Below are 25169 nucleotides of genomic sequence, written 5' to 3' on the forward strand. Positions count from 1 at the left end.
GTGGCTGCTTTTAATGTCCCGATATTTTGAATTAGCAGTACAGCAAAGAAATAAAAATGCAATAAAGACTTCAAATAAATGCTTGATTGTGGTGACTGTTTAATTTTTGGTGGATAATATGGACTGTTAAGCTGCAGACTGCAGATAAAGCCACTGGAGGGGGCTATGCAGTTTGGAGATTCATTATGAAAGACGCACCAAGACGAAACGAGTCAAGTTATAAAATTCCATTTTATTGTCAGAACTCAGCACACATCAAAAACACTCCAAAATGATTGCCAAAAATATTGAGTGATAGATAAAGATACAGTAGTTTCTCATTTAATTGGAGACTCAAACCACACCAAGCTCAGATCAAACCGTAAAGGAATGTTTCCTCGAAAGCCGAGGTGTGGTACATTTATTATACTAAGGGCTCAAGGAATATGCATTTCATTACCACTTTAGTGCTGGGTTAGAATCAAATCTACACAACCTGTGCTCTAGACTGCCTTGATGAGAAAATGACCACAGTTAGCCTGAAATGGAGTAAGTCCTTCATTTCATTGCACATCTCACTTTGCTTATAAGCTGCTCTGGAGACGGGACTCAAAGAGGACTCTGAAGATACTAGCATGGTCTGGGCACTGGGTATGATGTGACATGTCTTTAGAAGTGACGCAAAAAAACACAACTGTGGATTTGCCCCCATGCCAATCAGCTCTCACACCCCCGTCCCCTTTCCATCGTGGACATTGGTCTGGAAATGTGCAAGAAACGTGATAAGCTGCTTGCTTATTCAGTCATTTAGGAAAGGAAACAAAGGGACACGGAAAAAGGAACATAATCCTTGACATGGTTTTCCTGACATTCTCTACTCTGAATGATTACCAGTGTTTATATAAATCTCATCATTAATCTTAATTAACTCTTAAATGCTATTGCTGGCAAATTTTGTTTGATGTGTGCAGTGACATATTAGACGGTAATGTGATAGGGCTGCTGATATGTGATACTGGAGTCGTGAGCCATGCATGGAAACGCAATCTCTTAGCAAGCACAGGGGTACAGAGGAAATGGATATGCATTTTCTGAACATGGATGACTACATTTAAACAGAGTATATATATATATATATGTATATTCCCTCTTCATTTATCCTCTTGTCCAATAACAAGAACTCACTTATTACTTGTTGAAACATTTCATATCTATCCACTGTGTTGCCACAATGGCAAAAAAGCACATTAAAAATGAATGACAACTTCATAATTATTTCCCACATGTTCACACCTACTGGAAAAAAAAAAAATCACTCACCCTTAAGTACACAAATATTTGGATTTTTAAGTCAATAGATAAGGTTCTCACTAGCGCCACACAAATCCTTATTTTCCTCCCGAGGAGATGAAAATAGACTCTTACAGCTAAAAATAGATTTGTTTTTAACCGTACAGTAATATAACCCCCCACCCTATGATTTATATTATATGAAAATGTTCTATATCATCTACAAAATATAGCAATGCCCTTCTTTTTAAAAATAGTTTGATTCTTTTGCTATAACAGGACAGTTTTTTTTTCTTCTTTCATTGAGATACATTCAGGATATCAGGATATGGACAGAATAGTGCCATTGACAGGAGTCAGACTTGCGATAGGTGCTCGGTTTGGATCTTCCAACGATATGCAACTTCCTCAGTCAAATTGCTGCTGCTGCCCGCTCAGTATCTGGTCTGGTACTCATGGTGCCATCTGTTGAAGTCGTTGTAGAAGAGCACGATGCTCCCAGATGCCATGCCAGTTATGATGCACCTTAGAGAAGTAAGGAGGGAGCATGATGAGCTTTTCTGAGCCTGCTGAGCCTTGCCTTTTTTTTTTTTTTTAATTTAGTTTGAGTCATCTGAATGAAAATTTATTTTTATGGGTGCATGTGTTTGTGTGTGTCTTACCTTTGGTCGTGCGATATGGCCATAGAGCGGATTCCTGCATCACAGCCTGGGTAGGTGAACAGCTGTTGGAGGTTGTGGACCTGCCAGACAGACACGACGCCTCCATCGCCGCCCGTCAGCAGATACTGGCCGTCCCGACTGAGCAGCATGGCCTGGGAGAGGGAAATGGAGAGGGGGATAAGAGTTGATTATTACCGTCGTAATGGGTTTCATTTCCACTCTTCACTGTTGTTGTTCGGCAGGTTCCATTCATCTGACTTTTAGGCATATATGTCATTATACACACTGCGGAAAATCTCCATCTTAACAAGTCATTTAGTCTATTATTGAGTCCTAAAATGTGTGAAAAAATCTGCCAGTGAGCTTAGATAATTTTGCTTGTTTCCAATGCAAATCAACTTGTTTCAAGTATTTTGTAGAATCAAGTGGCATTTTTTTAGTAGTGAAGTGATCAGCCTTATTCGGACTTGTTTAAAGATATTGACACTCATTCTAGAAAATTCTGGAAACTACAATGGAAACAAGTGGAATTATCTCACCCCATTGGCAGAATTTTTCTCTTGTTTTCAGAAAAGAAAAATCGAAGGCTGAATATAAGACTGTATGACTCATTAAGATGGACATTTTTAGCATGCACTAGCTCCGAGTTGACTGGAGTTTTCACTCATGGTGCTCGTCCTCTGTCCTCTAATGCTCAGTACAAAAAAAGATAGCAACTAAGCTATTCAACATGGGACCAGATGCATAAATTGTCTTAGAATAGGATTGCTGATCTGGGACCAGTTTACCTCTTAAGTCAAAGTGAAGCTCATACTGCGTGGTCATGTGATATGACGAAAGATCCCAGATTGGTGCCACTATCCTTAGAGACTTTCTGCATACAGACCCTGACTAGCAACAAAGATGGCTCCCCACAGTGAGGCTCTGAGATTTACTCGTCTCATCTGCTTTTCCTGCAAACTGTAACAGTTGAATGGGTCCCCTGGGAATCAGGGATACACAAATCAAGCCATGTGTTGGAGTCCATTATAGACACAGTGCATAGTGGAAGCTGAAACTGAAACAGTCAGGAGCATCAATCAGCGAGTAACCGTAGCTGATGAAATGACGAGGCAGAATGTGAGTTCTAAAGGCAGCGAACGACACTAATTTAAGAGCTTTTCTCATTTGTGGTTTTATGACACAAAGTCCATCGTCTTTCAGCTGCGGCTGCCTTGCAATGATTCAACAAGAGACACTTCAGTCATCACCGCCATATGCGTTGAATCAAGCTCATTTTAAATGGAAAAAAAGAATAACTTATGTTTAAGTTCTGAAGTTGAATTGTCATTTTCAACTTTGACTCAACTTTGACTCGGTAAGGAAAATGTAAATAATCCTTCAAAAACAATAACACCAGTGGATTAGACAATAGAAAGAGCGCAGCCTAAATTAAGCAAATGTTTTGTATATGATCTTTGTGGAATTTCCTACCACTCACATGGACGATGCACATTTAATATGAGTTCTGGTTCTCATTCTCATCACGCACACACTTAGGATAGGCACAAGCTTGCATGTGAAAACGCACACGCAGACACACACACAGACAGGCACATACAAATGGGCACACACAATAATGCACACACACTCACACGCACGCTGGCAATAGGGCTTAAGAATCAATCCAGCTAGATTGCTTTGTTAGATCGCCATCCAAGACGGCTGGGAATGGAGCGTGACTGAGTGCAGCGCTCTGTTTTGATTTGTTTGGTGTGGGTCCGATTTGTGTGTACAATAATTGGCTCTTGTGTATCAACATTCAGAGTTAATCTGAAAATAATGATAAAGATAATCCTCAATTTCACCAATCATGATCAATGTACTTGAACTAAATTACTGCATGGGAAGAATTGTGACTAGAAACATGCAAAATAAAGCTACTCTTCACTGAATAGCTGTAAATTTAAATTTCATAAACTGATTAAGCAGTTACATCTTGTCTGTTTCTCGCTCATCTTCTGTATGAATAGATTCTATATTGCACAATAAGAAAGTATAATAGTATATAGGATATATTTACCATTTACTATACCACTGTATTAATATATTCGGAGATGTACTAATGGAGTCCATGACCCTACTGAAACACAGCAGGAGGCTGGAGAGCTGGCAGACAAGTCAGCCAGGCCAGGTAGGAGGCTGTAGACAGACATTATAAATCAGTTCTCTGTCACTAGGCGGTCAAACAAGATGGCCGACAGCTCTGTGGGAGCTAAGATGGCTACCGGGGCTCAGATGACTAAAAAATGACTCCAGCAGAACCACATGCACTTTTAATGCCCATATTTCCTACTTCTTTTGGGGAATGGTGGGTGGATTCTGTGCCTGGGAAAGGTAAAAAGTTTAATTTATGGTGCTGTTAATTCCCCCCATTACATGGACGCAGACAGTGAAAAAACTGCTGGAGTGGTTACACAGCCTGAGTTATATTAGTACTTAAAAGACAGTAATCCATTCAGCATGGCCTCTGTCACTCGATTCTGCTATTAGACTAAGATGACGACTGTTAGCCTGTCATCTAACCTCTGAAGCTCGGCCCTTATAAATTCACAATACGCACATACTTTCTCTCTCTCTCGCTCACACTCTCTCTCACTTTCTCTCTCTCTTCCTAAGTGGATACCACAGTCCAGGACAAACACTTATTTATCCTGGAGTCATACTGTGCAGAGACTCTGAGGCCTAAGAAGATTGATTCTGGTGCGTACATGAGTGCACTAAATACTGTCCGAGTCTCTGACGGGGGGGTGGGGGCATCTTGGAGCCTCACTCCAAGATGTTAGGATTTTCCTAATGCCATCTGACATGGCAGGAATTTACAACAGCAGAGGAGAGCTGACAAGGCCAGGAATGGCCCACATTGCTCCCAAGACGGAGTGCTTCACATCTTACGAATGGACTCTGGGAATACTACAAAGCTTCAAGTATCTAGAAACATCATTAGTTTCTCCCAAAGACAAAAAAAAGTATTCTGCGGCCTGTAAACTAAATACTAGCTGTTTTCCCAGTGATGTTAATGCACTCAATCAGTAGTTGTCTGTGTGAGAGAGTGTGTGCGCTCATTAATCAAGTCTTATAGTTACATTTGTGGCTTTGTAGGGGCGGGCTGGGTGGCAGGTTAGGACCCAGGGCAGGAGAGGTTTCTAAATAGGAAGCAGGTGTGTGACTGTCTGTCAAAGCCGGGTTACATTTCCCAGGCCTAGCCGGAAACAAAGGGCAGGAAAACTAAAGGCAGTAGCCACCATCTTGTGTCACCCTAGCCGCGACAGAGGAAATGTGGGAAATGGGGAATGTGTCGTCCAGCGCTGGAGGGTAGTTAATGGGATAGGTGTCCAGGACTGACCACTTCTCTGGAATGTTCTCTACCACCGCCGCTGAGCCAATCTGACCTGACATCAGGGTTTTGGATCAAAGGAGCCATTTCCTCTCTTGTATGTGTGTGAAAGAGAAGGAGAGATGTGAGGCCACAGTATGCCCAGAGGCACACCGACCCTCACCTTACTCAGATCTCAAACCGTACGCAAGCCTTTAATCAACGAGCGGGCTTCTACGGTGATGTGGTGCAGACGTACGTGCACACGCGCACACGCACGCTCGCACAGATGTGCGCGACGTTTCCTCACCTTGATGTTCTCATCCACCTCCATGTGTCCCAGCAGCTTGCCGTTGACGCTGAAGAGACAGAACTGCCCCTTGTCGTAGTAGATCATGCAGTGGCCCTCGGTGGAGGACTGGATGAGGCGGGGCCGCATGCAGCGCTCTAGGCCCTCCAGGGTCCGCAGCAGGTCCCCATTCATGGAATGGATCAGACAAGGACCCTCTGAACACAGATAAGAGAGTAAAGCAGCCTTAGTTAACAAAGTTCAATTTGTAGTGCTTATTGTCAGGCATTTTGGGGATACCCAAACACTTGTAGCTGTCTATTCTGTGTTTGGCACAAACGTATGGACAGATTCATACAGACGGACACACAATCTTACCCTTGCAGCCACTGATGACGAGCCCCAACTCGGCACACACGCTGGCACACGTCACCTCACAGTCGTGGCCTGTCAGGATGGCTCGGGGTGTGACAAACTCTGCTGGGGAAACACAGACACACATATTACCATGAACACCATCGCAGAGGTATTTCCACTCTTCGGTCACTAGAGGGAGGCCAATAGGAATAATCTTCATGGATCCATTCTACATTGTCCTAGTCAATGCCGATTTAGTTGAAACTGTGGAAATAATTTTGGCATTAGAACAAAAAGCCAATTCAATCCAGTGAAAAGCATTATGAATTCTACATACAACAAGAGCACATGAGGAGTTCCACAACCCTGTGAACACAGACACACGGTGATGTTTGACATTGAAAACAAACATATGGAAGTGAGCAGTGATAGTGATAGCAAGGGGCGGGCAGGTTCACATGTCAAAAGGTTGTAAATTTGTTCAGCTCAAGGGGGCTGTATTTGTTTTTCATTTTCCTTTATGTGGATGAATATGTACTGTAGCTTGTTGCAAAGGCTTTGAGAGGTTGCCTGTTATACCCCATATACATTTCTCCCCTCATTCACTCTCCCCTTCTAGCACTTGTCACCCACCGCCTCTCCCTCTCCTTAAACCCCTTTCCCCCTGACCACCTTCACTGGATCCAGATGTCTCTGGGCCAGACAGAGAGTGAGAGCAAAATATGGTCCAAGACACGCAGTCTATGATTCTTTTGTTTTGGTTTGAACTGTCAAGGCGAGCGACAAAACAAAATTGCCTTTTACTTCTCCCTCTGTCATGTACTCACATACACACACGTGCGCTTTTGCACTCGCACCATTAGGTAAAAATATTTTTTAATGTTGATTGATTCATGGTAGACAGAGAGGCCATATCAAACATTTCTCTTTTAACCTCCATCTCTCTGCATCTATACTCTTGCCCTTACTTATCCCTTCCTGTTCCTTGTCCTTCATCATGAGAGTTAGTTAAAGTTAAAAGTTCATAACTAAAGTTAGCTCAAATTTTAAGTAAGCAAAGTTAAAACTCTCTGACACTTTGTTCTGGTTTAAAGGAGCTGAGTTTTATGTCTGTATACAAGTAAAAATAATTGTGGTATATAACAGCTGGTCTCTGATGACCTCCAGAGTCGTGTGTGTGTGTGTGTGTGTGTGTGTGTGTGTGTGTGTGTGTGTGGTGGCCAGCAGTGAAGCAGTGTCCCTGAACCAGAGTACTGAGTTCATTAGGAGTTCATCACTCGGGGAGGGGGTCGACCTTCGCGCGTCGTCTCTAGTGACCCAGGATCTTCTTTTCCAGTGACAGGTCAAGTTCAGCTCAAGAAGAGCCACATCAGTGAGAGACAGTACCTGTTTCATTTATAAATTATTCCACATGATGTCACTTTTTAACTCAAACATGTATACCAATCCCTAATGGCATCAGGACATTGTAATTTAAGGGGATAGGTAATAGAATAAGGTATAGATCTACTATAGTTACCAATAGAAACTACTTATTTACAGTAAATACCAGTGATACACAATACTTTATTTTGTGATATGATGAGTTCAAGAGCTACTGAAACATAGGGAAGTGTAGTGTCTTGCTGAAGTGGCTGAACTTCTCGGAGCTTGTTAATGCAGTTCTCTCTTTAATTCAATTATACAACTCAGAGAGCTAAAACTCAACACAGGTCACTCATGAGAGTGACACTTGAACTTTTCTCAGAGGCCACAGCTACTGTTAAACCTTAATTAGATTTTTCACAAACACTTTATACTTCACCTTGGAGGTGACTTTCATGAGACTAAACCAACCATTACAAACCATAGTGCGCACTGACCCCTCTTGTAAAAAGGCAAGCTAGAGGAATGACTAGCAGTCACATATACAGGTGGTGGCAGCAGTATTTCAAATCATTAAATAAATAAATAAATAAATAAATAAATAAATAAATAACTACTAATGTACATATACAGTACATATTGTATAGATCATAATCAAAGGAAAGCTAAATCAGTAAATGCCTTGTGTGTAGAAAAAAGTTAGATTTTATTCTTTACATATTTATTATAACTAAAGTTACAAATAAATCAGCATTCAAATAATAACTTGGAAAGGGATATTCAAATCCTTGTAATTAATAATCATAGAATAATCATATATGCATTTTTCTTCTCATGAAAATAGATGTTTTATTAGTGTCTCTGTCTCTGCTTTGCACTAATAGCCGAGCGCACCTTTAAGTTCATTCTGATTGTTTTAACTACTTGAGACCAGCCGCCTCGTCCGCTTTGCAAATACGTACCAGCCGTCCAAACTGTGGCCACACCAGGTCACCAGCCTAAACGTCTACATTTCATTTACTTAACTGGCAAACATCCTAAACGGCGCTAAAAGCTAACTTATGTCCTACAAGCCTGTGGATTAAAGCATGATGTCGGATTTTGCTCACAGAAGATCAATAAAGCTGATATACTGGTGTATCATTTAACCTTTTGAGTCACTCGCTGCCATTTGGTTTGCATTAGGGCCACATCTGATTACAATCTAATACCTATATATAACTAGGGCTAGGACACTGAGGAGGGTATCAGCTATCTGGACAAGTGAGGTAGGTGTGTGTGTGAGGAAAAAGTATATAGATGTGTGTGTGTAGCTGTGTATCTGAGAAATGTTTACGCTGTAATTAGCATAAGGTAACCAATTTACAATTGTTCTCAAACCAAAGTGTGACCATGTTGCCTTAACAATTAAATATAAATGCAATTGTCTGCAGAGTGTTTACTCCATTTAAGACAACAAAAACATAAGCAGATGGAAAATTATTACTGAATCATGTCAAACCGTGCTGATTTCCCCTCTGCAGCCAGCAGATGGCAGTGGTGTCTGAGGAATGTGTGCACATTGCTGTGAAGTGTATCGGTGCAGCTGTACACAACAACAACAACGTGTGTATGCAGCGGGCACCGAGTCTGCGTTGGTGAATGTGTACATGTGCGTATCAGGGATTCAGAGGCATCTGTGTCAAGCTTATGAAGTGCGTGGGATGTTCGCAGAGCATTATGCATGAAAAGGAATGTGTGTGTGTGTACAGTGTGTGTGTGTGTGTGTGTGTGCGCATGTAAATGTTGGAGTGTATGTGTGTGAGACTGAGGGGTTCAGCTTGAAAGTGCTCTGCTTTTGGAAGAGGAATAAAGAAAACTCTGCTGTCTGTATGTATTTTGTGTGTGTGCACGTGTGCATGTGTGTGTAGCAGAGCCTCATGTCTGGGAGAGCCTCCTGCGGTTTGGGGCAATGGAGCATCACATTGTGGTGCTGAGGGGCTGGGCTGACGACTGCTTTGTCTGCTCCTCTAGCTACAGCATGGTAACTGCACTAAGCTGGCTGAGGCACACAGATGTGCACACAGGCATACACACACACACACACACACACACACAAAAAGCGGGCACAGAATCCCTTTTAGCATGTATATATTATTCCCATAAATCCATCAAGTACAGTGTCAAAGCACATACTAGCGTTAAATAATTAAATTATAGATGTACAGTGTGATGTAATTATTTATCAATTAAGCTACAGCCTGGTGTAACCTTGTAACATGTATTACATCACATGATGTAATTTTCATGCTGTGGAAATATACATAGAGTAAATATGCAAGTAAACAGCAACTTCTAGCAGTGAGAATGGTTAAAACAGAGCATTCACCGAATAACAGAAATCAATTCACAGAATAAATGAAAACCTGTTTTTAGACTCCACCATAATTTCCACTTCACTTACAGTATTTATGCTTCCATTTCAAGAGGAAAAAAAAGTCCAGTAAATCAACTTGTGGGCATGAGCAAAACATGTTCCTAGTTTCCAACACGCCGCACCAGCTTATATGAGGTAAGTGACAAGCAATCATCTAAGTCCTGTCTTTCAAATCAGCAACCAAGGCGGCTTATTAACCAAATCACAATTTGTCATAAATTTCAGCCCATTTGTAGTGGATCACTTAACAGCATGTACGCCAATCTAAGCCAGCCAAATTAGCACCAAGGAGGCTAAGGGCTGGGCTATGTGCATGCGGTGCTTTGATCATGGCTAATACCATATGTTATGGTAACGCAAGGGCCGCCCATGACATTTTTCACTTTTATCGACCGGCGTGACCCCGCGGCCCATGGATGGCGGTGAACTTTCATGTGCCGGCCAACGACCCCCAACATCACATTTACCGTCTCTAAGTGGCCCTCACTTTCACTCACATTAAGACAGATTCACACACTTGTGCACACACACACACCTGCAAACACACACGTATGATATCTCCTCTCTCAAACACACACACGCACACATACACACACACACACACTCTCAAACACATTAGTGAGAGCCGTTCCTGGTGCAACAGTGCTGCGAAATCCAATCTGTGTGCAGGAGGCCTGGTCTGGTCAGACGAAACTAGTTGTTACTTTACAGAGGGAGGCCGTAAATCACATAGTCACAACTGTCTGGGAGAGGGAGCACTCAGAGAATACCCGTGTGTGGGTGTGTGTGAGAGTGTGTGTGTGTATACGGGTTGGTTCGAGTGTGCTCTTACTGCCTGGGCTCTCTCCAATGCTGCTCTGCTTGCCGTTCCAGTACCAAAGGAGCAGGGTGGCATCTCTAGAGCCTGACAGGACGTAGCAGTCTCCTCCGATGTAGGACTCGGAGCGAGCCAGGCACGTCACCACGTCACGGTGCCCAAACACTATCTGAGTCAGTTTTCCTGCAGAGGCACACACACATTCATTAGAATTAAAATTAATGAGTCTGTGAGCAAGCAAGGAACTAGACAATACTAAATAGATTACAGCATGGGGACAATATAAAAGATCTGGTTATAATAAATAAATGTAATATCTAATTTTAGTACATTGTATTTACCAAGAATGCTCTGAATGGGCATTCATTTTTTGTTACATATTGTTCTCTTGAATTCTCCACCATATATGTGTTGATCAACTGTCTGCTCGGCTAGTTGTTCTACACCTTCCATACTTTTGATTTTCAGACCAGAATAAATATTTTTCCTAACAGTGTGTGCGTGTGTGTGTATGTGTGCTTCCATGTGTCTGGCGTGCCTGTGCACATGAAGTGGTCTGTGTACCGTGTGTATATATAAAGAGGCTAATTGCTGTCAGATTTCCAGACCACAGCTCCACAGAGCTGTCTAATACTCATTACACTCCTCATACTGTGACCTCTCCAGTCAAACAGTGGATAGTTTGCTACACATGACATTTCTGTCTGGGTGTCAAAAATCACTGTCCATTGGATAATTAAGTTGTATCTCATCGAAAAGGAGAGGATCATTATGAGATGGGGCGGGTCACTGACTAAACCCTTACACAGAGGAACTGAGACATCAAAGATGTAAAATGTTTGACATCTTTATAAACATTGAAAATAAGTAATGATTTCAATAATGGCTGCCATGCACCTCATACTAAACATGTGCTCATCTGCTCACAGACACACACAGGCAGGCACACATAGGCAAACACACACACACACTCACATGCACAAAAACAAAATTAAATTGGATGTGTGTGCACATAGGCGTATGAGGCTATGTGTTTTGTGCAAGTGTACCAATCACGTCTTGTAATTGATAAAATCCCCCAGTTCTTTAACCTGGGGGCTTTGGGGACCATGGTGGCAGCTGTTGAGCGTGTGCGATTAAACTGTGTTCACGTTCCAGTCGTACACCCCAGTGGCAGTTGCACAATAGAGCTATCTCTCCGCTCCCATCCCTCCTTCCCTCCCTCCCTCTATTAAAGACAGGGAGGCCCTGGCCTGTAGAAATTGAATCTGAGTCTGTTGTATAGATGTGTATAGGACTCTGAATGTGGCTGGGGAGAAGAGTTGAGGACTGGGGTACGGAGATGAAGCTTGAGACAGTTTCATTTAGGACCCCTGACCTGATGGATTGTGTGTGGGTGTGCGTGTGTGTCTGTGTGTGTGTGTGTGTGTGCATGCATGCCTGCGTGCATCTGTGTGTCTGTGAGTATCTGAGACAGTAGCAAGGTTTCCATTGACTTAGACATATTTATATTGACACTCTGAAAGATTGTGTGTATCAGGGTTAGGTATACTGTATATTATATAAAGTTTGTATGTATCAGAGTATGTATTATTTGTGCTACAGATGCGTCCTAAGAAATGTTCAGTCAGTCAGAAGTCTGTACAACAACTAGACAAAATGGTGTAAAACCTAATAACAGACTTTTCTGCTAAAAATGAAAATGTCAGACTGAAATGATGCAGTTCAACTGTTAATTACAAATATTAAGATACAATAAACTGGTGACAGCACATATGCTCTGGCCTGAAAAAATGAAGATAGCCCTACTGCAACAAATAACCAATTTGTGTCTACTTATAACTATTCTTCTGGGACAGCTACAGTACAGTCTGACACAGTTTGGAGCGAGGACTATGTACAGTATGTTTATAGAATCTAGAATCATGTAGATTTGCACGTTTATAGGCTTCATTCTTAGGCATCAGCACAAGAGTTAAACTTTCCAACAGCACATCCTGATGTGGCCCATGGGGTTCAGTCCACTGTGTGCCAACCAATGGACACTACAGCGAGCTACAGATTTTTGGCATGTGGTCGTCCCCAGATTCATGTTAATTCTGTGACTTAATCACTTCTGAATGTCTAAACCAGCATTCAAATGGTTATGAACCTTCATAGGAATTTTTGGGGACCGATTTTCATAATTTCCTGTGCACCTGTCCCAACCAGAAAGTGCAGTGCCCTCGCGCTTTACAAGCTGGCCACATATGCCAAAAGTGGAGGTTGTGTAAGCAAATTAGTGCTGAACAAGTACATTAAGGCTTGTATGTGTTGTCTGTCAAGCTATAAAAACATGATAGTGAGGATCTGATGTCAGAGTTCAAATGTACACGCAACGACTTGGAACATGGTTTACCCATGGTTTAGAAAAATGGTCACCATATTTTGACACATTTAATCTTGTACTAATTAATTTACTGCATGGCAATCTAGGCTTAGGCTAATGCATGTGGGACAAAGACATGTTAGAGATATAGTGGGGGGGTTTTTAAACACTGTTCATGAAGATTTGTAAGAGGAATTGACCAAAAATACCAAAAATACCAAAAAAAAAACAAAACAAAAAACACATCCACTCATTTCTCACACAATTGTGTTTTTTTAAGGGTAACGTGTTTTTTTGTTTTTTTTTACAACATTGCTTTTCCATTTTAGGTAGCTAGTGATACTGGTCTATGAGGACTCCATGGGGACTGCAGCATTAGAGCTGTACCTGAGTCAGTGGAGTAGACTCGGAAGCTCTTGTCCCAGAAGCCACACAGCAGGATGAACCGGTTGTCGGCGGTGATGATGAAACACTGGGAGCTGATCTGAATGCTCTGGTCCAGCAGATCTGAGATCTGACGACGATGACTGCCCACGTTACTGGCTGGAGAGGAGAGGAGAGGAGAGGAGAGGAGAGGGATTGGGAAGTGAGGAACAGGGGGAGAAAATTAGAAAAATACAGAAAAAGTAGAGAGAATTAATAAAAGATTACAGGTTGCAAATGTACAGATGCATACGGGAATGCGAAAGCTATGATCCAACATACAGCACATATCAGCCGTTTTCAAAGAGCTCACACTCTGCACCATCTTGAATATCAGAGCTTTACAGAAAAACATATCCGATGCACCACCGCTTAAGTTTCACCGCACAGTGCAAAGACGATTTGTGAGAGAATACATAAAACATCCTGGCGGTTAGGTTTACGGGGGCTTCACATTTTCCGTTAGGGCCTAAGAGTTTGAGTAATGATAGAGCGTACATAGTCTGCAAAAAAGATGTATACCACTCCAGTCAGAACACATACAGTAAATTCATCTTGGTTGCCTAATTTAGCCAAAGGTTGGATTAGCAAGCAGAGGGGAAAATAAATTCAAATTTATAGACATTCTCTCTTCTGTAAGTGGTATCTTTTTTCTTTTCCGGAGAGATACGTCTATGGTCAAGTATTTCAAACAACTGCAGTCTCTAGCCTCATGGTAGTGTCTCTAACTTTGTAGAGCAGGTGGTGGAGAAGCTTGTCCAGTAGGGAAACTGAGAAAGCCCAGTATAACCTGCTACAACCAATATTTCAACCAATTTTCAACATTTCCTAGGCCTCGGCCGCCCCACCACTCATCCTCAATTTACTGTGTTTAGCTCAGACTCCTTCTGGAATGCGAACAGTGTAAATACATAAGTGACACTCACAAAAATCCCCCCTTCCTCCCACACACACACACACACACACACACACACACACACAAACAATACAGTACATTATTCCTGCCTTAGTTCCAAAAATGAGAAAATTATGGGAGATGGGAGAAAACACACATTCCAAGTGAAAATATAAAAATATTACATTTCATATGCAGTACACACAGAGTACTGCATATTTTCTAACTATGAAAGATGGCCAGTAAAGAGGGCCAGTGTGAGATTGAACCCTGGATATTTTCAACTGTTACTTAGAAAAAAATGTGGAAATGGTGCGGAAATGGTGTGGAGAGACAAAAAGAATGAGAGTGACCACAACATGAAAAGAGAAAGAGCAGCCCGCCTGCAGATGTGAGCGAGATCGTGAAGGCAAGAAGCAACTGAGGCAGAGAGAGAGAGAGAGAGAGAGCGAGCGAGAGAGAGAGAAGGAGACAGAAGTGGCTGTTCTCTCCCTGCTTCACCAGTGCATCCCATACATCACTGTAGCCCGGCACTCTTCTCCTGCTCATCAACAAGTCGTGAAGGATGAGAGGCGCCCATATTGTCCTGACAGCCGTCCGCCGTGCATTCTCAATCACACATTATTACCACATTCATATTCATTTCCATTGACACGCGTCCTTTCCCTCCGCTCAAATTAAACCAAAGAGGATGCAGAAAGGGAGGGAGGGAAGGGGCGATAGAAAGGGAGAAAGAGGGGGAGTTGATGATGAAATGCCGGCCTAGGCCACAGCTCATTGCATTCCAATTTGCATGCAAATGGTTTAGTGTGAGCGCAGGGTCTATATCATGAGGAGTGAGCCGGGGCAGAGGCTGAGAAACAACTCTAATCTACTGTCCAGGGACACAGCGCTGTCGACTGTCGTGAGTCACCAAGACGGCAATGGGATTCATACACAAATCCACACAAGAATCATTTCATGCATATATAAGCTTGCATATGTAAAAAAAAAAAAAAAAAATTTGCATGTGCGTGCTTTTACAGACACACATGACAGCATACCTATCAGAGGGTCAATTTCCACTGGAAGTTGGTACTGCTGGTCCTGCACCGTTGAGCTCTGATGACCTGACAGAGAGAAAGACAGATTGGATTAATATTGTAATCATGTGGCCTTGTGAAGTGGCTGTTGGCTTTCAATTCACTATAAGACACTGAAAATTATTACTGCAAAGTCAAAGTGTCACCTACTGGCCCCAAGAGTTCTCCTCCGAATTTAACATCAATTATGTTAAATAACTGCGAAGGCTATTGAGAAAGTGATTCTTGATCCTAGTCACAAATGGGCATTTTTTTTACTCAACCACATCACTTTAGCTATGAGTACCTGTGATATTCCAGTAAACAGAATCAAAACATGGTACTGACAGAGATTTATCAGTGTTTAAGAGTAAAAGGAAATTAAACACCATTTCTCATACAAAGGTAATGTTGTGACGATTTAGATATATATCAGCAATAAACTTATTCTAAATGTAAACATAGATACATAATTATTCCAAAATGTCCTCTAATTGTCAAATATTCACCTAATTGCATCTAACTGCAATATGGAAACTCCAGTGATTCCATGCAATTAATGGCGTATTTCTGAACAGCACACATTTCGTTCATTATGCCAGTTGGCTTAACCAGTCAGTTCAGATCTGCGGTCCGCATGGATGAGGTTCTATTCTACTGAAAACCGATCAGTCTTCATCCTCATAAATTCAGAGATATCAAATTTAACGTTTCCTGCGGGGCAGGATGGATGTTGAGTAAATAAGGTTTTTTGAAGTGAGAGGCTGATGTATGGAGGTGGACGTGAGACCTAATGCTGGGTGCTGCATGTGTCACATTTGATCCTGCTTTCCAGTAGACACAGTCAACTGTCTCCCGAATCAACGTCCGTCCTATAGAGACGAGACGGGTCAATCCTCCACTCGGATAAATGAGACACTAAGTAGTTTGGAGGAGAGAGGGGAACCAAGGACCTATGAAAATTATTGTGTGATAGTGATAAATATCGAGCTTCAAGGGTCTTTATCTGTCAAAATTACCCTCGACTTAATTTGGAGTGGAACCTGCGATGTTCACAGCTGAATGTTTTTCACTTGTTCTGTATAATAACTACTAACTAATAATATCTTTCACTCAAACGCATCTTTTAGACACCACAAAAATGCTGCTGGGAAATCACCCAAATACACGCATGCACACACAAACATGCGTCTCTCACCTGTCAGGCCGTGCCACTTGTTGACGGCGAAGAGGCGGTTGGCGGTGACGGTGATGATGGCAGGTGATGCTAGTCCTGGCTGGGTGTTAGCCGCTACGTGGGTCACGGGAGAGTTGGACGGGAACTTCAGTACCATGATAACATCCTGCTGCATCTGCTCCGTAAACATCAGTGGGGTCTGCAGGAGAAGATACTGTTCAGGCCCCCAGGATGGACAAAGGGATGCAGGGAAGAGAGGAAAAGAGCCAAGATATGGAGCGGCAGACAAAGAGCGGAAGAAAAAAAAGGACGAGAGGAGCAGCAGCAGGCAACGGCAAGAAGAGGGAGAGGCAGGAGGAGGGAGGGAAGAGAAGGACAGAGAGAAAGTTAGGAAGCTACAGCAGGATAGAGCAATAAGCAGCAATTAAGCAGAATAGCCAAGCTAGGGAAAAGAGGCTGGTAAAAGTTTGTACAGAAAATGCAACAGATCCCTGTTGAAGCAAGGCTGCAGCACAAATAGGAAGGGGAAGAATCTCTAAAGAGGAAAACTCCCAACTCAAGACTAAAACACAACACAAAAACATTTGTAATAATTGTATTCAACACAATGAAATGAAAAGTGTGTGAAACGATAAAGCATTGTATACCCAACCCTTGTTAAGTGCACTGAGAGTATAATGTGTCTACTAGTGCAATAAGCTAACTCTTTCTATCATGTCTATTAAAAAGTATCATACTGGCTCAGCAACTATGGGCCTATTAAAGGCTTTTCGATAAGACCACTCTGATAGGCTGATAACTGCCATCTGAGGATCACAACCTTAATTTGTGTGCTACAGTCTAGCCTCTGTAATTTAATGTAATCTAATCAACTAGCAAAACTAGAAATTGAATGCATTTCAGCTGCAACAATGGCACTGATTCTTGCTATGATTAGAATGTGTCACCACAGCTAGTCCTATAACAGCATATTAAAGAGAAAATCCTATAACAGGCTTCTTTAGCTGCTTCTAGAATATGCGCTCGGTAAATAAGGCCACTTAGGCACTACCTGTGAAATGTTGTACATTCCTTGAACTCCAGGTGATTCTAACTAGTTTTGTCGAGTTAAGCATAAAATAAGCACAGAAATAATATGAATTGGTGGTGAGATTTAAACTCATACACGCACAGGCTACATGTAGCAGAGACCAACCTCAAAATAGCCAGGACAAAAACTGATCACTTTAGGTGATTTGCACTGACCTATCAGACCTCTTCCCTGCGGCAGACAGGAGGCTATATAAAGCCATTTGCAGACTGTTTGTACTAAGCAGCTTTATCAGAGAGCCATTTTCTTCCTCGCATGTAGTGAGAAGAGGAACATCAGTGTTTAACACCAGGAACAGACCTGAGCAAATCCTGTGTGCCTGACAGCTAACCAGACACACTGACAATATCATTACCACCAGCATGGGCAGATGCCAACACTCTGACAACACACTCGCATGTGGAAGGATGGAGAGAAAGTAGAGAGGAAAAAGGTTTAAAGGCAGAATAGAACCGGGTTTTTTGAAGAGATGTAGAGTATGTGTGTGTGTGTATGTGGGGCAGGGGGAGAGGGGGGTAGACTTGCAATTTGTGTGAATAATGGTGTTGTTTGAATACTGTATGCGGTGGAGTAGAAATAAAAACATTTAATACAGAGTTGCGCTTAAGTGAGCTGGATTCAAATACAGCAGGACCCAAGAGTCTGAGTCTGTGTGTGAGTGTGTGTGTGTGTGTGTGTGTGTGTATGTGTGTGCTGGGAGGTGGTCTACAGCCAGCTGTCAGCGCCGCAGGGACACCACACTAATAGGGACTCATGGGGCCTTGGTCCATCACAAGCATGCACGCTGCAGTCCTTGGCCCTTAAAAGTCGTCACTTCAGGACCGTTGTGTTGCCTCCGCTCTCCACCCTCCCTCATCTCCTCCGCTTCCAGCTCAGGTGGAGAATTTGGCTCAGACCCATGTTTTGAATCTGTGCCATTCCCCCACAACCCCCCCCCATACTAAACACATACGCTCAAAAAACGCTTGTGATCTCACTTTTTCACACACATCATTCTAATAACAAGAGAGGAGACTGATTTTCCCACAGTTGGGGATGGAGAACAGGAGGATAGGAGGGAAATCACATGAAGGATGAAAAGAGTCAAAAATTAAGAAGGCTGATGTGAGGAAAAACAGAGTGCCAACATCGGAGTACATCAGCAGTCTGAGACAGCATTAAACAGGCAGCATGAGGACAGATAGCTCCCCTGGCTATTGGCCCCCAGAGTATTTCTAAAAGGGAGGGTTACAGGTACAGTGGTGTGTGTGTGTGTGTGTGTGTGATTATCTGTGAGCGCATGTATGTGCATGCACCACTCACCACTTGCATGGCTGAGCTGCGGGGTGGGTGTGGCTCGATGAGCAGTTGGCAGGGGGTCTGTCCGAAACTCCTAATCTGCGACTCCACAGCCTGAGGAGACAGGGAGAGAGAGAGAGAGAGAGAGAGAGAGAGAGAGAGGGGAAAAGAGACAGAGACAGAAAGAGATAAAAGAGATAGATGGAATGAAAGAGAAAGAAAAGATTGAGGGAGATGAGAAAAAGCAATTAACGTTATTGATTCATGAGAATATTCTTGTGTCCTGGTACCTCAGCATCAAAAAGTGAATACCATGTAGACAGGAAATAATAAAAACACTAACAACACATAACACTCCTGAGACAACAACATCGGCTGGTAAATGCTACGCCAATTTAAGATTACTGCTCTTGAAATAAAAGAAAAGAGAGATGAACACAAAAACCAAAGCAGAGAGGGAGACATGCAGGCACTCATGTGCAGAGACATATGCACACACACATACATACTCTCTCTCTCTCGCTCTCTCTCTCTCACACACACACACACACACACACACACACACATACCAATTTATCCTCCACCACCACACACACAGAATCAGAGGAGGGCCAGGCCAGGCAGGCATGCAGGCTGGTTAGGTGGTGTTAATGAAGAGGTATAGGACCATAAATGTCAGAGCAGACGCCGGCCTAGCAGCCTCTGGACATCATCACACAGCTCACTGTCAGGCCAACTAGCACGGGATGGAGCACACACACACCCACATATATATATATATGTACAAGGCTATGGTCAAGTCAACACACTTTGGATGGCTATGCAAACTTATCACAATACCATCCACTAGCCCACTATTATCATCAGTCAGAAAGACATTAAAGTATTTAATTTCGCATTATTGACATCGACTTTGAATAGCCCAATCTCAATTCCCTTTTTATCGCACTCAAGGAGTGGATAAAAGGGAGGGTTTTCTTCAATTGACTGTCAGTTAATTCGCACAGTGATAAATCATAGCAGTGAAATGATAAGAAACACAAGCACAAGTACAAACATTCGATGATAAATAACAACAAAACAACAGAAAATAAGATAATTTGTGCATTCAAGATGAAAAAAAACAAACCGAAAGGGCTTACAGAAAAATCTAAATACAAAAACGAAACTAAACAAAAAACAAAAAAAGATGATAAGCCAAGACACAAGAGACACAAGTAAGTGGAAAACGGTATAAGAACAAAGAAGCATAAATAGCATGGAGTAAGAGAATGGCCGAGACAGATACAGTGTAATCGGTGGAGATCTTGTGCTCAGCTTAAAAAGAGATAGACAGACAGAAAACAGCCAATGCAAAATTTTGACAGACTGTACAGTATGTTTGTCTGCACTGTGAGTGGCTGTGTGGGAGTGACAGCTTGTGTGTGTAGGCTGAGCTGTTTGAGCCTGACTTGGCTAGGCCTCTGAGAATGAGCTCATGGTTGAGGCCTGCATATGGTATTTCCATGAGAAAAAGGTTGTGAAGTTAGTCAGCTTATCCCCATTGTCTGAAACTAACCAGAGACCAGTGAGACAGAGACAGAGGCAGAGACGGAGAGAAAGACAGATCCTAACTTAAATGTCTATTAAAAAGTCTCACCAACTTACCAAAAATTATAGATACATACAGTATTCTCCGTGTGAGCATAGCACCAAGACACCAAAGCATTATGTCCATGTCTCTCTCCATACTCTCCCTTTTCCATATGCCCACTCTAGTTTCACTGTCCCCACTCCCTTTCTTCTGTTTTGGTGGTTTTCTTCTGCTTTCCCCTTGTTTACATTGGTCCATCTTTCTGTCAGCTGAGCAAAGTAATAGGCTCAGGCCCTCCTCCATATAATCTGGTGTAAATCCACCTCTGGCCTTATTAGGACCATCTATGAAAAACACATGATTGGGGGTCTGGATAGATCAGAGTATAATAGTTTCTATGAGAGGCTAGGTCAAACAGAAAAGGAAACGACAGGTCCATGTGTCATGCATTCATGAAGACAATGCATGAGTAATAAAAGTTGAAATAATTCACTGGAAGTTCCCTAGCGTGTTGTGTTATAAAAACACAAGAAGGGCAGCTATTCGGCAATCTGTGTGGTTTGGCACTGGCTCAGTAGACAGAAACATTGAGAACATTTCTCAAAAGTGTGTCTGTTCATTGGTAGGAGTGTCTGTGGTTTTGGTCAACAGTGTTCATCTTAAGCAAACGCACCAGATCTGAAAAGAGATGCTTCAGTATCAATGATCCAGCACTGTGTAAAACTAACACTAGTCCTTTAGACTGTATTAAGATGTTTTAAACAATGGCAATCTATTAACACCATGATATCAAAGACCAAAAAGGCCTAATCTGTACATGACCTGACACTGAGCATGGTTTACAGAGAACATTCTTCATACCGTTCAGCCGTTGGTGTGTTAGTGAGAGGATGTCGGTGCAACATTCAAGGTCAAAGTGACTCCCTCCTTCACTGCCTATGGAGCAGAGCATTTGCCTAGGCTAATGCGTGGAAGAGACTCCTCAAAGCCACTCAACCTATCTTCATTAAGTTCAGCTCTGACATTTATTAGGCTGTGGAACGTTGGAAAGTGCCTGAGTCTAGGTCAGCATGTCCTACCCCTATATGCCAGTGCAATGCTCAGGTGATTATATGAGGGGCTATCCACAAGGCCAATCTCTTTTGGGGGCGCTGGCCCATGTCTGATGAAGGTTCTCTATATTCTATACATTTAAATGGCCGAGACGCCCTCGGCTCAGATGTCCCAGCCAAGCCTTTGATTTACTCAGCCACTTGACAAGATGGATCTCCATGTAAAACATGCTGTTTTCATGCAAATCACCCCAACACTCACTCTTTGAATAGAGTGAAAAGAAAAACTAGGATAGCCTTATAGTGCTCACGAGCGGTGCGGCGGGACATTCTGGACCTCTCATTTTAAGAAATTTGAAAAAATATTTTATACAGTGGAGGGTGTATTGTCCAAAGAAAACAAATGAGTAGGGCCTTGTATTTGGGAAGTCACTGTGGCTATATGTCAAAACAGGTTCATTCGCGTGGGTATATTTCCTTGTCTTCTGCCGAATTACGCAAACACTCTACAATTCAGACAGGGCTCTGTGTTTTGTCGCTGGTGTGAGAGGCTGTGGGATTTTCCATAATCACATGTGAAAGAGGGGAAGCCCTGTACAACGATGAGGAGGGAGCAGAGGGTGTGTTTCTCTTTATATAGCGAGAGGCAACACAGATGTGCATGCATGCCATGCACAAGGGCGCGTACACATGTACACAGTCATGCATGCACACAACTCACACGCACACACACAGTTCTCCTGGAGAAAGGGGGGGGATAGGTTTTGACTTGCGGCAGAAGCAGGACAGGAAGTAATCATGGTTTTGAAAAACACAGCAGTGGTCTCCCCAGTATTCCCTAATCTGTGCTGAGATATTCCAAACGCTCTCCCAATACAGCAATGCACACATGAAAACACAGCGGTATGCATAGATGCTGATGAGCACACATAACAAATATACCAGCGTATACACGCCCCATGAATACATATCAAGGTATGCTCCATAAAAAACCTCTGGAGTGTGTGTGTGTGTGTGTGTGTGTGTGTGTGTGTGTGTTTGTGTGTGGTTGGGTTCTGGGCGGTGGGGCAGCTGCCAAGTAGCGTGGCAGGAATATAGAACCAGCTGCCCCTCTACCCCAATCCACTAACTTTCCCTACCCAAAAACACACACACGTACTCACATACACACACACGCCTGTGCCCCATCCCCCTGACAATGAACAGCCCCAGGGCCTGTCCTAACGTAGCCTAGCCTGGCCCAGACCACAGCTCTGGCAGAAACAGTTGTCACTCAGTAATGATACACTCTGGGGACACTATCAGACCCAAGGCCCAAAGCCCCTCTACCTCCCAGCCACCCCCCCGCCCCCGGCCCTGACACGGCCCAGACCTGGAACTCTGTTTCCACCTTCTCCACAGACAGGGCATGCTTCCTTCCGCACAAACAGTCGAAGGAGAGCCTTGGCTTTAGCTCACGGGGGCTAACACTGCCTTGGTTTATTTAACTAATTAAAGCGCTCAGACTGAGGGTGTTTTGGAAGGTGAAACCCAGCCAATTGGGCTCACAACATCAGAAGGGGAGTAGGAGCAGAAAACAACAAACTCTTTCTTATTGGCTCTGTCTTCGTCTCTAGGGAGTGGAGCAGACTATGCTCCTTTATTCATGTTTTTGCACATAATAGTGAAACTGAAAGGATTTTAGTAAGCAAATACAAATACAACACTACACAATATTAGGTTTATATAGCATAAGACTGCCATTGTTAAAGTGTAGCATTTTTAAACATCAATATATCATTGTCAAATTAATTGTGATACCTTGGTATAATTACTGTAAACAAATGAGACCATGATCAAGACAATTGGTAGCCTCTATCTGGTACCGATGGTATTGGTAGTGGTAGTGTATCTCAAAATGAAAACATCCCATTAACTCTGTTGTGTGCCACAAAGAGGATGTTGTTAATTGCTCTATTTGCACTGGAAGAACAGAGGTCTTCTTTCTGATAAAATCTGACCCGGTGGCGCACGATGTAAAATACAATGTAGAGGCCAGTAGAGATGTCTATTTTGTGGTGGTCTTGTTTATTTATGGTAGTTTTAGTAATGTCTCAAAAAAATGTTGTGGTAATGATTTATTAATGTGAAAATGCTACATGTAGCATTATAACACCATATAAAGTTCTACCTCTTATCATTCATATACATAGTCTGTGTGCATATCCAAAATCTGCCCTCCTTCATACATGCTGGGTATGCATGGATATCATAACCAGGGAGGTGGGTGGTGCTATTTTAATACACCTCAAATCACATGCACCTGGCTCTGATGGCCGCCTGTATGCTGTGTGTGGATTTATCGATCCCATGGTCGTTGAAGCAGCTCGGCAGAAATAGTGGAGTGTCAGTGATCCAATTTTGCGGTGCGTGTGTATTAACCAGAAGACTGGGTAATGGGCCTGGGCTGGGTGTGGAAATGACCGGTGCACCTTGGTAATGAATCTGCATGTGTGTGTGTGTATGTGTGTGTATGTGTGTATGTGTGTGTGTGCGTGTGTGCATGTGTGCATGTGTGGGTGTGTGCAGCTAAAGGCCAAAGCACATCTGGATGGGAATTAGGGTGAATGAGGTGATAAATCAAGGATCTACCCTGGGTGCCCGTGATGCTCCAGTCACTGAGCATGAAGGGCAGCAGATAGAAGGGTGGAGGGAAGGGCTGCTCAGCCCCTTGATATACTCTCAACTCATCTCCATTTAGATCTCAATACCAAGAGGACATACATTTAAAACCCTGTACAAAGTCCTGTGATTGCGTTTTGAAAAGAATAAAAATAGAAAATGCAGCATGTTTGGTACCACAAGTTAGTTAGACATCAAGAAGGCTGCTGGGAGCAGAAGTCCGTCTTTAGACTCGGGTCAACAGGCCTTCTGCTGGCTAGCTGCCTTTTACAACAGACTGGAGAAGTTGTCAAGACAGTGTTTGGCTGTTAGCAAGCTAGCAGTGTTTTTCATTTCAGCACTGTGTTTTGTGTTGTTGCTCTAGGGCAGGCTAGTGTAGCTAGTGTGTGTAGTAGTTCAAAGTGAGGGGATGAATAATGAATGAAAGTGAAGGAGGAGGCTTTAAGGCGTTAAAGTGGAACACTTGGTGCAGTGCTTTCAGAGGTATCACACAGGGGAAAAGCTTTGCTCAGCAATTCCTGCCAGCAGATTGTTAGCATAGCTCTCCCATGCCACACCACAACTATCCAATTTAACATGGCTAATGGCATCAATAATCGGAAACATGAATGAATGGACAGATGCCTTTGTAATGTAGCCAGATTAAGCATCCATTTAAGAATGCCAACGCTCAAATGTACTTACTGTAATATGGGATTTTTCCCTTACCCAGCATGAGCTAACAAGGAAGTTGAATCAGCAGTACAGTAAATAAATGCATATTAAGGTGTGAGCGTTAGTGCATGTTTGGTGTATGTTTTTCCTTATGTATCATGCATCAGCCTCACCTCTCTGAGCATGGGGTCACTGATGGAGCTGAGGTTGACTGTGCCTTCATAGGTCAGGTAATAGAAAACATTAAGGGCTCTGGTGGCTTCAGGTCCCTGCTGCTTGTAGCCAAAGATTAGATCGATCCACTGGTGGAGCTGGCAGGACACAAACTCACTCTCTAGAGCCTGTAGAGGGAGGAGAGGACAAAGGGTTAGAAGTATTGTAAATATCAATAAGTTCTACAACAGATG

The 25169-nt window shown here is 42.8% G+C and overlaps 1 protein-coding gene across 3 annotated transcripts in view; it reads right to left on the minus strand.

The window, feature by feature from the left end:
* Positions 1–222: 222 nt before the first annotated feature.
* The window catches only part of lrba (LPS-responsive vesicle trafficking, beach and anchor containing), a 194802-nt gene continuing 169855 nt past the window's right edge, over positions 223–25169 (minus strand). For 2 of the 3 annotated variants that reach the window (XM_071519724.1, XM_071519723.1), the window contains 10 exons: positions 24936–25103; positions 18847–18936; positions 16476–16653; positions 15260–15325; positions 13286–13441; positions 10546–10713; positions 5954–6055; positions 5597–5793; positions 1932–2083; positions 223–1794 (listed from right to left, as the gene is read on the minus strand). In XM_071519724.1, the coding sequence (XP_071375825.1) occupies positions 1704–1794; positions 1932–2083; positions 5597–5793; positions 5954–6055; positions 10546–10713; positions 13286–13441; positions 15260–15325; positions 16476–16653; positions 18847–18936; positions 24936–25103 (1368 nt within the window). In that variant the 3' untranslated portion in view covers positions 223–1703. The remainder of the gene's footprint in view (positions 1795–1931; positions 2084–5596; positions 5794–5953; positions 6056–10545; positions 10714–13285; positions 13442–15259; positions 15326–16475; positions 16654–18846; positions 18937–24935; positions 25104–25169) is intronic. The other variant, XM_071519725.1, reaches the window with a different exon arrangement.

This window comes from Centroberyx affinis, unplaced genomic scaffold (assembly GCF_046629955.1).
Source record: "Centroberyx affinis isolate AG114_WGS23_722 - 3 ecotype Tasmania unplaced genomic scaffold, CSIRO-AGI_Caff_v1 ptg000723l_1, whole genome shotgun sequence".
Taxonomy (NCBI): Eukaryota; Metazoa; Chordata; class Actinopteri; order Beryciformes; family Berycidae; genus Centroberyx; species Centroberyx affinis.